The sequence below is a fragment of the Trachymyrmex cornetzi genome, unplaced genomic scaffold (assembly GCF_001594075.2).
Source record: "Trachymyrmex cornetzi isolate Tcor2-1 unplaced genomic scaffold, Tcor1.1 scaffold67, whole genome shotgun sequence".
In the NCBI taxonomy this organism is placed as follows: Eukaryota; Metazoa; Arthropoda; class Insecta; order Hymenoptera; family Formicidae; genus Trachymyrmex; species Trachymyrmex cornetzi.
Window position 1 is genome coordinate 1128830 of NW_017299992.1, and position 17045 is coordinate 1145874.

The 17045-nt window shown below is 34.9% G+C and overlaps 1 protein-coding gene across 1 annotated transcript in view; it reads right to left on the reverse strand.

Moving 5' to 3' along the window:
* LOC108767203 (monocarboxylate transporter 4) overlaps positions 1–16755 on the reverse strand; it is a 35230-nt gene extending 18475 nt beyond the window's left edge. The window contains exons 1-4 of the mRNA XM_018516943.1: positions 16588–16755; positions 15291–15459; positions 12270–12377; positions 11590–11763 (exon numbers count right to left, since the gene is read on the reverse strand). Coding sequence (XP_018372445.1) covers positions 11590–11763; positions 12270–12377; positions 15291–15459; positions 16588–16755 — 619 coding nt within the window. The remainder of the gene's footprint in view (positions 1–11589; positions 11764–12269; positions 12378–15290; positions 15460–16587) is intronic.
* Between the last annotated feature and the right edge of the window lie 290 nt (positions 16756–17045).

Here is a 17045-nt window from a genome sequence, read left to right on the forward strand (position 1 = left end):
TTCTTGCAAAAGCGCTCCCGGCTGCATCCTCGCTTTCATCTCCGAAATATATTTCAGTAATAGCGACCGCCCAGCATAAACCCCGCAATGTATTTTGACATCGATAAAAGGCTGGTCTAACGTTACATCATTTCTCTACGCCGACCATTTCAAAAGATGCTGCGAATTACCATTTCCGCAACCGCTTTCGTTCCGTCAGCGGCGATTGTTGCCTTCTCGCGCAATTGCCGTTATCTCTATGACTAATTGCCGACAATTCGAGATAAGAAAAATGTTTGAGGACTTTCGTACAAATCGTAAAAAAAGAATTGTAAAAGCTTTCCTTTTTTCAAATGTAAACGATGGAAGATGAATCACTTTTCGCGCAACAAAAAGTCCGAGTTCGCTTGTACTTAGTTTGTTAAGACATTAACAAGATAAAGCTTTCGTAAGTAAATAGCAGAATGGCTTGTCTTATTCTTCACTTTAAAACGATTTTAATTTCGCAATGATTGTATTTCTCTGTTAAATAAGTAAAATATTTAAATATTGAGAGCCAGAAATTTGTGAAAGAAAGTGACGAGCAATTAGATGTTAAAGAAAAGAATTACTTCAAGTTATTAAAAAAAATGTCACCCATTAACACTAATTTAGATTTTATTAAATATGTATAAATATATATGTGCGTACATATCACTCATTTATTTCAAAAGTAACACAACTAAGAAAACGTGATTTTCGAATTATCATAAATGAGTTAAGTAAATATTATCCTATCAGTGTTATCAAATGTGAACTAACTTAACTTCATAAAAAAATCGCCAAAATAATACAACTCGTAAAAAGGGTAACTTTTTCAAGAGTTATGAAGTAAAAATAACAAAAATATGACATTTAACCATGTTAAAAAATATTCTTCTTGCCGACGTTATGTGATTATAGTCAATAATTTTTCGTCATGTAGAAAAAGTTTTCCCTTTACTAGAAAACTTAATTTTTGTGTCACTTTTAAAGGGAGCAATATATTCTTTTTATAATATCTTATAACAACTAACAAAAATGACAGAGTTAAAAGTTTCGCTGCAACTCGTATTAAGTTCGCATTTTTTTAACATAATATCATCAAAGTAAAAGCACCAATATTTCATACTGGTATTCACAGCCTTTATTGCGAAAAACAAGCAAACTCACTACCTCTATTTCGATTGTTCTCGGGAATCGATTTGAGTGTTTTCCATTACTTGAGAGAGAAAATATTAAAAAAGAAATTTTCAAATAGAAAAATCCCATGCGATATTCCTCGAAACATATTTAATATGTATGTATAATCAAGTTTTACGTTTTCCTAATGAAAATTAAAACTTGTTTTTCCTAAATAAAAATATGATCCGATGCTTTTTCCATTTTGACTTATAATCTACACTGCTCCTATTAATTTTCGAATTAAAAATTTTATGGGAAATATATTTGTAATATATCTGTAAATATATATATATATATATAAAATATATTTGTGTAATAATTATTGAAATATATATTTAATACAATAATATCAATTTAATATTTTTAATCATTGCAATACTAGACGTTCGTTATTTCCAGTCTTTCCGCTATTTTTTATGTAGATTTGTATTTTATTTCAAAATGATAAATATAATAAAATTATATAAATTAATTAAATCGTTCTGCTCTGGTAGTATTAAGATCTTGTAATTATAAAATAAGAATTAATAATTAATTCATATCTACATAATTGGCTATGTAGTTCCGTGACGGTGTAACGTATAGAACATAAAGCAAATAGATAAAAATAGCTATCTCTTATGAATTATGAATGGATGAGCGTGTTACAATCTGATTTATGGTGAATGAAAGATACGGATATTTTTATCGGAGATAGCGACGTGATAAATTTCACGCCCGTGGCTCTGTAAAATAAAAAGTATGACGTTCGCATCGATCATACCCACCCCCGCGTACATGTAATGCTACTTAATGCTAGCTCGGTTAATCAAATCGGAAGAACGAACTTCGAACGTAAATGCGGTTGCGGTACGTTGCGTGACGTACATATATCTTTGCGTAGGTTTAAAATACCCATTCAGATGTCGACGAGTAATCAAGAAGCATTTGACGCTTGTGCATAAAGTTTTGAGAAAAGGGTCTTACTTTCTCCATATATATTCTCCCAGAGTTCTAAGTGGTAATAAAATCCTAGTTAAGCGAGTGACTGAACTAAATTAATGATAATGAGATTCATTCAGGTTATACTTTGCCTTTAGAAGAATGCAATAAGAAGTTTCTTAAATTAAAATTTAAATTGAAAACGAAGCGGAGTACGATTTAGAATTAAAAGCTGTATATGTGATTGCAAAAGTTACTACAACGCAAACAATAATTGGCAGTTCGATCGGAGATAAACTTCTGAAATTTCACTGGGCAAATTAAAAATCGATGATATTTCCACGATACTCAGAGAAAGTGGAAATTAAATTTGCCGAAGGAAATGCAAACTCGTTGAATAAAAGTTTTGAAATTTTCGAGATGAAAATATAGAGTTTGGTAACGGATGTCCCACAAGAGCACGAAAGAGAAGGGGAAGAATGGTTATCCAATTTCCCTTAAGCGATCGATATTTATTTTCAATATGTTGGTAATAATAACTTTGCAACGCCTAAAGGCATATATCTCCGAGGGCTTCTTGCAAACAACAGTTATAAAGTGGTATAATAAATATAAAATAGAACATTTATGCAGTTCATAAATTCTAAATATTTCAATAAATACATTCGATAAAATACACAAAGTATGTAGAGACATATTTTTCCTTATAGATGTCTCACATAAACAAATTTTAAATCCAATCTTTATTTTGATATATTAAAATTTTAATATTTTTGTATTGTAAATAACTAAAGCTATATAAATTCTTGAACTTTCGTACAATTTCTCAAATTAACAGAAAATTTTCATTTTATTTCTATTTTACAAATTCCCAAAAATTAAAATCTCGTAATTTTTAAACTCAAATACAAATTCGGCAAAACAGTTTCATTAAAATCGTGAAACAGATTTTCACTTAAATGCATGATGTAAATTCAGCAAATCATCGTTTGCGAATTTTCGCGTTAATGGTGGAGAGGCTTGTCATGCTCTGGCAGCCCTTTCCTTTGGAGTAACATAAAGCTTTACCGGCGACATAAAGCCTTATCACCGCAATTCGGCGTGAACTAAAGATATTGACAACAGACGTCCGTCGTTCATACACCTCGTTGTGCCGGTTCGACGCTAATTACTGGGATGCATTGTCAATACTTTGGTAGATAGTAAATATTGATAATCTGAGAGACGCTTTACGACAGGCGTCGGTGGGCTCAAGTCTCTAACTTTGACGAAGGAGGATAACTTTTGCGAAACTAGGTCTATCTGGTTGAGGCATATATCCCAGCGGCACGATGGGGCTCTCTACGTGCATCAGTACGCGGTGGTGCATCTTCACGCTCAGTATATCACATAGGAAAGAAATCCCCGAAGCTTCGACCGCCTTTCCGGTTTATATAGCGACCCCCATTGTACCCCCAATCGGCCGCCGAGTTACAGACACCGGTCGGGAAAAAGATCGTACTGAAAAGCGACACATTCGGTCGCGAAAGCTCTCAGTCGTTTAGCCAGACGAATACGTTTTCTTGATGATATCGCATCTGTCACTCCCTTGGGATTGTCCGTATCGATCTCGACAGCTAAGAGAACGAAAGCTATTCTAACGAAAACAAGAATAAAGTGAAAACAAGGTGCCGTATATATAATACCTGGCGAATAATTGAAGCCATGACTTTGCACAAATATTTATACCTTTCTGGCCAACATCCTTTCTTCCCTTCTTCTTTCGCTTTCTTTCTCTTTCTTTCGCTTTCCCCTCCCTGTCTTTCTTCTTCATAAATTATTTATAAGATATCTAAAAAAATTATTCATAGATGAGAACTCTCATTCATGAATTTTGTAATCAAGAAACGTTAACATGTTAATATAATTATAATTTTTAATTTTGTAGAGCATAATATGTAAATTATGTGTATACTCCTTTAAAAATATACGTATATCTGTGTGTGTGGCTGTGCAAATTAATAAGAGCTTCCTTATAAGATGGTAAATCTTCTATCATCCTTCTGGATGGTAAATATTCGATATCGTAACAATAGAGATATTAAATTATTCATGTTTATTATGAAACGTTAAGACTCTTGACGTTGAAATGATAAGAAGCGTTATTAGGTTACCTAATAAATAATGTTCCGTAAAGACAGAATTCCATAAGACAGAATTTCGATATTGTAAAGCTACAGTCAATTTACGATAATTTATGATTTTCAAGAGACGAATAGCAAAATGTATAAAAATAAATCAACAAAAAGAGCATTTAAAGTCCAGTAGTAAAAGATGTTTGCGAAGTTATTATTTACTTGCTTTATGAAAAACTGCTTTTTAATATACGTATATAAAACATAATTACTTCATTATTTGCACGATAAAGTATACGTACTGTTTATTACAATAAAAGACAAACTCATTGTTATGCACAGCTAAAATAAACAAGTTTTTTATTTCAAGAATAAAGAAAAATTTCACCGTTCGGGAAACTGAACTGAGATAGCACTCTTTCTGACTAGTTTCTTCGTTACGCGTGACGCTAAAGAAACCTCTTCCATCGAAAATCTCTATCTCCATTCACATTCTCTCGCTCATTTCAGTGCTCTTTAGTCTTCTCTCTCTCCTCTCTCTCTCTCTCTCTCTCTCTCTCTAATTCTCTCCTTCCCCCCCTACTCTAGTGCTCTCTCTCTTACTTGAAAGTGGCGTTGTTGGCGCAACTCGCTTCCAAACAGGAGATGAGCAATTTTCCACCCCTAAAGGTGACGCCATGTATATCAGTAGTACTGAGCAAGCTTGACGTTGTCGTTCAAAAGAGCAAGTAAATCGACACAAAGTTCGATATCGTTCCGCGAAATGCAGCATTAATTCTAAACTGCTACGGTATTCGACGGGAATACCGCACGAAACTTTAAACGATTCTGTGCGTATACGAACTCTCCGTCGTAATGTAGTTACAAATCTTCATTTTCATTATTATCTTTTTTTCAATTAATAAAACCATAAAACACATGTTTGAAATTCATATCTGATAATTCTTGATTCTCTCCTATGTTTTACATGGCATCTTAAGACCTAGTATATAAAAAAACTTAAGACGTGTGTAAGACTTAAGGCACCAAAAAATCAACATGTTGGATTCGCTACTGTTCACTTATGATCTTACATGATTTCTACTGTGATTAGTCGATTCGCTTACTGTGCTTAAGTCTTACGTCTTAAATTTTTCTGTGTACGATGGTCTTTACCGGATATTACATACGATGCCTCGTTTCCCCAGCAGAAATTAAACATTTAGCTATAGATATACACTATATATGTACGAAAAAAAGTATGATATAATTCAAGATAACGAAGTTGCTTGCTACGAAAAACATCTAAAAAATTGAAGACCGTCCATCTGCTAACTGCGTGATGGGGATCTATTCTTTTATGTGCACCTTATTACAGTAGCTACAGGTTAAAATAAAACAAGTAATGACGAGGAAAAAGGAAAAATGAAAGAAATGTGTTAGAGAGGTCTGAGAGAGCACAGATGAAAAGAACGAAAGTGTTATTTTTGCGATGATACTACCAGTAGAAAAAAAAAGTAAGTTTCTGTAAAGATGTTTTGTAAATAGATCTCTTATACGTAGTGGGAATCATAATTCTTTGAAAACAGTTCTTATTCCCTTGGTATTAAATTTCTAATAATTTCAAAGCAGAAAAGAGCATTATTATTAAAATAACGTTTTAATGAGAGACAAGACGGGTCTCTCGATAAACGATTGATTAATGGCGTACTTGAATTTTCTTAACATCCGCACTTGATTGACGATCGTTAATGAACGTCGATGCAATCGGAACTGAATTCGAGAGGGCATTTAACGGACGTAATCTGCTTGGAAGAAGAGATTGGTGAAATCAAGACTTTACTGCTGACAGCATCGCTTTTCTACGCCGGCTTTCCGTAGATACAGTTCGTAATCCTAACTAGTTAATGCAACGACGTGTTCAGATTACTAAAATTTCTGGATTTCTGGATTCTCAGATAATTGACCACGTGTATAAGAAATTAAAACTAATTATTAAGAAAAATAGTAACAAAATAATAAACAGTATAAGTAGTAATATAAAATAATAAACAATAATTAAAAATATTAAATATATACAGGGTCTTCAAAAAGTCTAGAAACGCTAAACTATTTCGAAAACGCGATCAACTTTAGCGAAAAATATATAGGAGCAAAGTTGTAGGACTTTAAAAAATCTACCTAACTGATGATAAAAGGTTGATCTTGGGTGGAGTCTGTAAGGTCATATGAAGGTCAAGTTAAATTTTTTAAACAGGAATCCCCTCTTTTTAATACATATTCTTATAGCTTATTTCAAGAGCTTTTCAAAACACTATAATAAAATATTTTTTCATTAAGTACTTTTCGAGTTATAAGGCTTGAAAGTTAAAGTATCGCCGGTATTAGCATTACGCAAGGTATTCGACCGACGGCTAAAACTTCTTGAATATTGTTCAGAATCATGTCCTGGATAACATTTGTTAAGATCAAGGCTATTGGAGATTATTCCTCTTATTTTCATTTTTGCACTAAAAATTCATTTTTACGTAAAAATGAAAATAAGAGGTATATTGGCCTCGATTTTACAGAATTGTTTACTAATCTTCATTATTACTCAACCTCATCTTTAGAACTCGTATATCACATTCGTGTTTCTGTCAGGCATGCAGGTGTCGCACAATAAATCTAAATAATCCGTACACTTTCTGAATGTTTCTTCGATTCTCGTCCTGATTGTCGTCTGAACGGAAAGACTTTTGACAGGGCTCGCTCCCCCGTCGTGCTGTCGCCTTCAGAGTTTGCCGTTTTACGTGGGATCCGAAGTAAAACGGGAGAGCGAAATGACCTGCCGCAGGCGACGGGAGGAAGGCACGCCATGGCGTGCCATGACGTTAATCGTACTTTAGCGAGAGACTCGTGGGACGCGGCTCGCGGACAGCGGCTCGTTCGTGCCGCCGATTGAAATATACCACCGGCACCGGAGATATCCTGGGACTCCGCAAGTGTCCTGGGATTCCCCTCCGATTCGGTCGAGTCACAGTGCAGAAGTCGCACCGAGGTCGACCGACAAATAACACCTTCGTATCCTGCAAATGTACAAAGACGGATACGGTACGAGTTTATGCACGGAGTTGGCTCCCATCGTCAGAGCTACGTGCCCGAGAACGTAGCCTAAAGGTACTCGAGGACGATCAATACATTCTATTGTCATTGTGCTCCGGCGAACGCTATACTGAACGCGAACAAATATTGAGGAATCGTCGAGACGTCGGGTATTAGCAAGACGACGTGTGACGGGAGTTAAAGTATTTTTCATGTCGACGATAAGTGACGATGGCTAGCAGATGATGTATTGGTTTATTGATCGGTTTAGCGAATTTCTCGAGATGATCTGTCGTTTCGAACACGCGAGATCCGTAGAATATATCGAAATTCCGAAAATTTACAATGAATTTTATTTTCCGACTATTTTAGCGCGCTTCGCAACTTGCGAGAGATTTTTTGCTTCTTGAAAAGTACGAGTGAGTGAAAATGAGACCAGTTCCGGATCTCTCTGAAAACGATCCTGTTCTCACGACCAGAAACTCTCGCCTCTGGGTGTCAAGATCGGGCGAAGTTTGACAAGTTTTGTTCCACGATTTCATTCACCGACCCGAGACCCGCGTCACGTAGTTCGGCTCGCGCGTACCACACGTCGGGAATGTAAGCGGTTGACGACTTCGGACGGTAAAGTTTAAATCCTTTCGCCAAAGGTATTTTCTTTTTCAATATTTTCTCTTCCTCGAGATATACTTCTCGGCGGGACGTTACATGCGGTTCTAGCAAGCAGTGAAACTTCTATTTTCTCGAGAAACGATGAAAATAATCCATGAACATTCTCCAAATTGAGTATTCAACATTTCTACCATTCCGTTTCAAGATCGCTTTATTGTTAGTGGAAGATCCGCGAGTCTAATAGACGCACGGCGTATATCTATCTTTATCTTTGACACATGCAGACAGCTCGATAAAGGCAGGGTTAATTTAAGTAGGGTCTGACATTACTATTACGTCAATTGTCGTGATTGATTATTCTATACTTTGCGCAATGACCTTTATTTGTTATCTTTGTAACCGATATAAAGCCCGTATATTTTATCTGTTTTTTTATCACATCCTTATAATTTTATACACATATGCAGACAAGCTATAAAAAGTTAACTGTAACTTGAGGCTAATAAATAGACACTCGTTATCTTTTTTTTTTTAGTGTTCTCTCGTAGCAGCTTAACGTTCCCAAAGAAAATATCAGCTTTATTGTCACTTCGGGCTTTGATAATATTTTGAATAATTTGAATAAAGCTCTACAAAGTAATTAAACTAACTGTTAATAATTAATAATCAAATAATTAATTAACCAACACGTTCGTCATTTACGTACTGTCGCCTTCCTCTATTTTATATTTTGTATACCTTTTTGTACACGTTATCTCTTCAAAAACCAGGAAGAGGAAACCCAACTCTTCGGGCACGCGATCGATATGTAGAACTCTTTACTTTAATCACTTTAAGGTCGGGAAAATGTCATGTCAAGAGGAAAGACCTTTCACTTTTATTTTATACCCACAGTATATGTACATCATGCTCGAACTCAGCTCGCGATACAGCTTGCCGTTTAACCTTTAATCGAATAATGTGGAAATTAAGCGGTACTTAACACTCCACTGGTTAGGAAAATAAGTCGCAATAACGAAGTTAATTCCTCGTTTTACTCGCAGGGCAGACTACAGATTCGCGGGCTATTTGAGGCCGCGCGAGAACTTAATAAACAAGATCCATTTCTTCCACTTTCGCTTCTGGCGCACCCGTTAATAATACCTTAATCATTGCACAAAATGGAACAATATAATTGTAAGAAAGGGAATAAATAGCATAATAGCGAATAAAAGTGATGCAGAAAGGCAAGAAAGCTCCGACACTAATTCTATAAAATATAATTAACAGTCTACGAAGGAAATTATTTCAATATTCTGAGTAACGTAAATGTATATAACTTGATTATTCGTATTGTGTCGAATACGATTCTTTTCTTAGCATTATTTGCAATGTTATTATGATAAAAAATTATTTTATTCTGCGATGTTAGGCGAGAGAAACGGAGCTTTTCATTGTTTGCGTCTCTTAAAATGCCTATCGTCCGATAAAATTGTATAAAGTAGAAGCATGTATAAAACTCAGCTACCCGAGATAACACGAATTTTTGAAATGTAAAGCATCGCGACTGGAATTATACGTTATAGCAAATAAGATTTCTCTATAAGTGTAATCTTCGAGAATTTATACATGCGCATAAATATTAATGCGATATTTAACATTACGCGCAAGCATTGTCATTGTGACGAAGTCCTTTGTAAAGTTGAACGCAGAATCGGAACAATAGGGGAAGTCTAGAATGTCTGACAATTCGCACCGAAATAATTTAACAGCTTTAGTACGTCATGCCAGGAAAATATACGATTTTCTAAAATAACTAGTAAAAGGTAACGATTTCAATTTATTATTTTTATACCGAGTTGACAAAATAAATTTTTATAGATCAGAAGATCCATCTACAAAACTTTAAATTTTGTATCAGCAATCAATTCGTAATATCAGAATAACCCTTTGCGGTCGATGATTCCATAACGCGTCGATTGAATTGTGACTGGTGGCTTGTAAATTTTTAAAAGGCAGATTTATCCACAACATATAAATTCACGGAAACTCTAATGTGAACATAGTGGCAAATGCCGGTATGACAAAAAGCAATAATACGATTTTCTTCTGGCGTAAATTAAAAAATATATTTTCAAAAAACACGCAAAAATACATTATGAATAAATAGAATTAAATTCTCGCAAATGTGTTCGTTATTATCGTGTTCAATACGACAACTAAATATAAATATAAATTAAAATATATGGTTCTGGAGTCACAAATCATATCAGCTCTCAATTAGATAAATATTCATTGTTCGAAATGAATTGCTCTTTTAACGAAATTTGTCTGCGTTTTATTTCATTACGTAATAGTTTTCATAATTAGCAACAACGCAAATAGGGCGTTCAAAAGATGCGAGGAGTACAGTTTAACGTTAAATGATTTAGAGCTGAAAAATAAAATCTCAAAAGTGCAAAGAACTAATGGGATTATTTATTTTCCAATTAATCACGTAGTCTTCGCTTGGTAAAACTTTCGTCTGAAATCCAATTTGCGATGTTGAAAGCGGAAGACAAATGCTTCGAATTAACTTTCAGTTCAGAAAACACGTCGAATTAAAATTGTGTTCGATAAATGAAATGTTGTAACCGATTGGCTATTATTTATTTGTTCTAACACTGTTCGTAGAAAAACGCGAATTACGTGAGGAAACGTGAAAAACTTTCGAGAAACGTGAAGTCACATCGTAATTTGTCGCTTCAACTTGCCGTAAAACGTGCTGTCCTAAGAAATAAAACTTTAATATAGGCGATTAAGGTTCGGAAACTGCGCGGGGCAATATGCATCTAGCAGAAAACAGCTGGCGCACTTTACGTGCACGCAATATATATATCAATATATATATATATATATATATATATATGTACGCGCATACGTATGTAAAATAACCTAGCGAGAAGGTGGAATATTAATGAGTACAAAAGTGGAATCGTTGCAAGCACCGGAATTCGTTCCGTTTTGCGGAAGTACGCGGAAATGGAACTGAATCCGCAAATCTGAATCTAATTCGATAAATAACAGTTTTTTCACGATCGCTTAAAAAAAAAATCATTCGCGGTAAAATTCGTTCCTGTTTCGTTACATCGAAAATCTATACACGGTATATTATTTGTTTTAGAATTCAAAATTATTTAAAAAAGAAATATAACATCTTAATATTAGCTACACTGAGAAAAAAATGCTGTTGATTCAATTAAAGTTTATATTACGGGGGCTGTCACTAACATAAGTGATTAAATCATGTATATTTTTTATTGACAAGGCATAAATTATTATTTCAATAATCAAGCCTTTATGTCAATAAAATATATACATGAATTAATCACTTATGTTAGTGACAGCCCGTAATATAGACTTTAAACTTTAATTGAATCAACAGCATATTTTTCTCACAGTGTAATATTTATATCAATTATATAATCCTTCGATAAGTGACGAGATTATATTGAAAATCGATGCACCGAAGGGATGAGAGTTTGATATTTTCAGAAATGATATTTACTAACATAATATTTTGATATCCCGCGATTAAAATAACTGACATTTTTCTTAACGAGTTGTTTATCACTCGACGATGAAATATTTTCCGATTCTAATTACGTCACAGTATTCCAACAATTTTTGTACATTGTTGAAAAAACAATATAACGATCAATACAAACGCTTTACGTACCTATGTCCATCAAATGGACCTCACCAAGATGTCGTACGGCGTAAAGATGAAGTAATCCGAAGGCGAGCTGCATCCCGGTGGTGAGCAACAGGGCGAGAAAACCAGCGGCGCAAACCAGCCAGCCCCATCCACCCTCTGGATAGAAATGCGCCCGCATACCGGCGACGTCTATCCCTGATAGAAAAGATTATCCTCTTTATAATTCAGAGATAAATCGCGGAATCGCATTTGGATACTGTCGAATGTCGATAATAGAATATCTCACGGCAAGGACGAATTTTGAACTCTCGATAGGAGATTTCTGATATATAAACTCGAAATTCGCAAAGTGATTTAATCTCGTAACTTGTAATGGAGACCTTGAGTCAAAAAAGTAATATTTCGTTATCATTTTGTAATATATCATTTTAATTTATCATTTCCTAATATATAATATATTAATATTTATCATCATCACTAATATATTTACGTAATATTTATTTATTTACTTAAAAGTCATATGATTTAAATAATTTATTGGAGTAATATTACGTATAAAAAAGTGCTTACAAAAAAGGAAAAAAAAAGGAACAATATTGTTATAGATGATATAATTGTATTCATTCTATTATTATACTCACTGAATATTCAAATATATAGTTTTGCAAAAGGGGGAGATAAAAGAGAGATACATATTATACCTGTACGACGAAGTGCGGGTACGCAACGATGCAGACTGCGTAGGTCGCCCAAGACCCAATTCGTATTGCCACCTATGGTTTCATCGTCCATGTAACGCAGACGAGTGTCTGAAAAAAGTCATGAATTAATCATGAAACAGATCATTCGTGTAATTATTCAAGTATCTCTATATATTTTTCTACCTGGAATTAAACAAAAACATGAAAGCAGAGGAACGTTCTTAGATAAAACTTGTCGAGGAACTGTATTGGTCCACATTGAACGGTATCGTTGCGCTATCGGAGATGGGTTCGTTGAATTGAAACACTTATTTCCTGAAATAATACACTACGTGAAGACATGCATTGAACTCCCGCATAATGGGAAACGGCTGTTCAGTGACCGCGACGACGACACCTGCGGTTGGCAACGGCAGCGTTTGCATGAGACAGAGTGTGAGATGGGCAAGAACCAAGAAGAAAGAAATGATGTGAAAGATGGTAGGAAGGAAGGAAGGAAGTGAAGAGATAACGGTCAGATAAATGCACCTTTGAAAGGAACGACGAAACCTCCGTTAGATTGAAAAAAGTAACGTTGGGCACGAAGTCAAAGAGCGGGTTAAAAACGGAAGAAGGAAGAAAAGTTGAGGATCGTGAAATAGGAGTGACCTTATTTGTAAAAAATTATGAATTCAGAGTCAGTTTTCGATCGCGGGAGAAGATATCTAGAAGATAATTAAATTTATGGTCGCGTTGCGTATGCGCTACGCGAACCCAAACTTTTCCATTAGCGACGTTAAATGTTGAACACCTTTGGGTTTTCACGCATATCATCCTGGCGAAAATCAAATTTGAGAGTACCGTCGTTATTTAAATTTGCAGGTCTAGTGGAGCCCTTTTCATCAATTATGTAATTAATTATTTTGTTTGATTAGTTTGAGTTCGATATAAAAGATTGATAATATTTTCCCACTTGCCATCCACGAATTCATAATCATTTTGTCCTTCTTCAAAATTTACAAATATTAAAATTAAATATCGCTCTTTTTCACGTTAAAAATTTGTCCTCAATACCTGGAAAATATGTCTCTCTACATTTGGTAATTATTCGCATGCGCGTTACTTGATTTTACATCTCGTTTTATACAAGTAATTAAAACTGGGTTTCCAAATGTCTCAGTTTCTAATTTATTCGCGAGTTGTTCTCGTATTATATAACAGTTTGACATCAGTTGTAAATTATCGCACCACCGTGTCAGTATGATATGAGTAAAACTGGGTTCACCAATGCAATTCAATTTCGAGAACACGTCCGTAAGTGGGTAAGTTTCTACGCAAGCTCTGTTGCGCTTATTAATGTTCAGTATGTAAAACCATTTGGAAGAGATTATTTGCACGATATTAGCATTGTCGTCGTTGTCGTTGCCGTTGTCTTTACCGATAACGAAAGACGTTACACGTTCGCCTTTAGGTGAATAAATCAGGGAGGATGAAATATTCTTCATTACCCGGTACGTAATGAGAATAAGGTATGAAAGGAGCGCGTAGTGAGGAACGCGCGTTCCTAACGTGGCAGAAGGAAGAGAGAAAAATGGTACGAGCAACAGTAGGTATTTTGACGAAAATGACGTGAGACATAAAATTGTCGAGAATGGCACCGAGGGCAAAATTACCGTGGGAGTTACGAGGGTACCTCCTTGATGCCGGAAAAAGAGCGGCACGTTCGCAAGAAATTCGCATTTCTTGCGAACGTGCCGCATCCTTAGTGAAATCACGGTCGCATTTCCGCTGCACGTTCTAAACGAAATATCGAAAATACCGCTTCGAGGAGCATGGAGAATGTGCAGTGATTGCTTCAAAGTAAATACGCAAGAGGCTGCGATATATGAAAAGAGAGGACGTTTTATATCTGCTTCTCGAACGTAAGTAACTTCGTAAATATTTCTATTTCCGATTAAACTTTGCAAAATTTTTGCAATCTTCGCCACATTATGATCGAAGCCACGTAATGATAAAAAAAAACTATCAACAATATTTTCTCCATTGTATTATTTATGCTGTGATGGTTTTAAAGGAACTTAAGCCTCGATACTTTTTGTACTTTTTATAATTCGATAATTCAAATAATAACAAATTAATAGATAAAAGAATATTGAATTCTTCTTTTATGTTTATTACGGTATAGATGTGAAATTATTGATTCTCTTTCATATAAAAGAAATAAGACCAAAACTACAATTCCGATTGCTACACGAATTCACCTTTGTCAGTCGAGATTGAATACTGATGGTTGACCTACATTTATGATAGACACTGTTTTCAACGATACATCAAACACAAAATTTTAAGATACTTCTTCGACAGAGTTAAGTGGAATTGATTCTTATTTTACCTTCGTTGTATAAGCTTTTCATTTTTGTCCTACTTCTTTTGTTTTCTGTCTTCATACGAAAATAAAAGAAACAATTAATATATTCGAGGAACGACGAAAATTAAAAATGTTCAAAGTATATCAATGTTTTTTACATATAAAAGACCTAATGTGTACGTATACATAAAAAAAACAGACTTACTAAAAGGTCTGTACAGCAATTTTCGTATTTTCTAAACATATTACTTTTCATAACAGAAATATTTTCTAAAAATCTTTATACAAAAATTGGAAGAATTTTATAATTTTCTCTGCTATCAATTTATATATATAATATGAATTTCTGCAAGAAATTAGATATACGGCGCACGAATTTGCGACATTATTATAAATTCCGGTTGTGTGAACGTGCTACATAACTTTAGATTCACTCGAATTAATTCAGTTCATTTAATTAAAGTAAATTCAATTAAACATCTGAATATTGGCACAACTTTAATATTGCTTCCGTATAAACGGAATAATATATCTCACGGTATGTATCAAATTAAAATTTAGTAAGAATAATATTAATTTTGAGATTACGGACGGTAATTCTTGAATTATTCTGCATAATTGATATTCAGGATATACGATTGGAATATATTTGACTAACTGAAAAGTAAACTCACCGCCGTGATACGAACTTCCACGGTGCGGCGTGTACGTGCCATTTTGACCCTCCATACAATGAGTCGGCGTATAGTACTGCATGGGATGTTGCATGTAATTATTGGGGGTGTTGGGGACATGTACTGGATGACAATGTATGCATCTTCGTGGTGTCTCGGGCGGAGCCTGCAAACAAGATGAATTTTCAACGCACTTGAGTGCTGAAGGGACGAGGAGCACAATGTAAAGGCGTTCATGTAGACAATCGCCATGTTTATTATTATTATCACAAAATATTACTCCGCGCTGATGTATTATGCAATATTGCGCGAGATTATTTCTCAAGTTGTTAATAACAATCTACCGGTATGGTACACGAAAATTTTATCGTGTATAAAAATGTCATAAGCTGAATTTACAACGTCATTTCAAAAAGAGAACATTAACCTTAAAAATGATTTATTATCTTTATAAGTGTAAAAAAGATTTTATTTTCAAAATGAAACAACCGGGACACCAAAATGTGTTTTTAAACTGAAAATTGAAAATTCCAAAGTACCATTTACGTAAATATTGTTTAAAATTAAATAACTTGTAATAAATGTTTTGTAATAAATGTTTTAAACGTTGGTTAAAACTTTGTCTCTTTCTAATTCTATATCTCTTTCCTACACGGAAAGAATGATTAAAGTATTAAAAAATTTAGATAAATACAGATTTAACAATAATTTTAATGGATTATCAAAATAATTAGATAGAAAACTCAAAGGACATAAACAATGCTGCAAAAAATTGTGGCATTTTAGTAATCTTAATTTAAGCGTCCTACCAATAAAATTTATTCTCAGATCCGTATCTAGTTAAATTTTTAGATACTTCAGCAAAACCGTTTCTTTCCATGAATGAATTATTTCCTCTGCAGTTGTAATAAAATTGGTTTTCTCATATATCGCATTTAATAATGTGTGTAGATCGATAAAATGCTCTCTTTTTATTATCCTGCGTTATTATCTCTATATTTATTTTTTATTTTCACATTTTGATAACCAGTTTGAGCGTAATTATTTTGATAATCCAATAAAATTTATCTTCGGATCTGTATCTAGGAAAAATTTTAAATACTTCAATAAAACCATTCTTTCCTACATAAAAATGGATAAGAGATCACACGACACATTTCAATTGATTATAATCTGCGAAAATCGACAAACGAGACTCTGGGGTATATAAGATCTTTGGAAAATGTTCAGGTGCCCGATCAATCACGATGTAATCGCGCGTAATAACAGACAGACGGTTTCAACAGGACGGGCTCACCATGGAGTGTTGCGAGCGCAACGATCTTATCGAACCGGTCGGGTGCAAGGACGGCACGCTGCCGCCGAAGCTCATGGCCGAATTTCTGCATCCTCCCGGGGTGGACCAACCGCCGCGCACGCTAGCCGTAGTCCACCCCATCCCGCTTCCGCAGTCATCCACCAGCATCTTCAGGGCGGGTGGACACGCCGCATTTTATGCTTCCGACATCGGCGGCATGTCAACGGTCACGTCAATTCGACGCTCGATACTCGTGTCACGTTATCCCCCGTCGTCGTAATACGGCGAAAAACTAAATTACATCTTTCTTGCTCGAGCTGTCAAATTCCCTGAAGCACGACTTCCGGGTTGGACGACGGGTTAGATGAGTCCCGCTGAGCACGAGGGTGAGATACGGAGACGGTTGCTCGACGGTGCGTTCGAATTGCGGTGGGTATTTTCCATTTCGATCTGCAAGC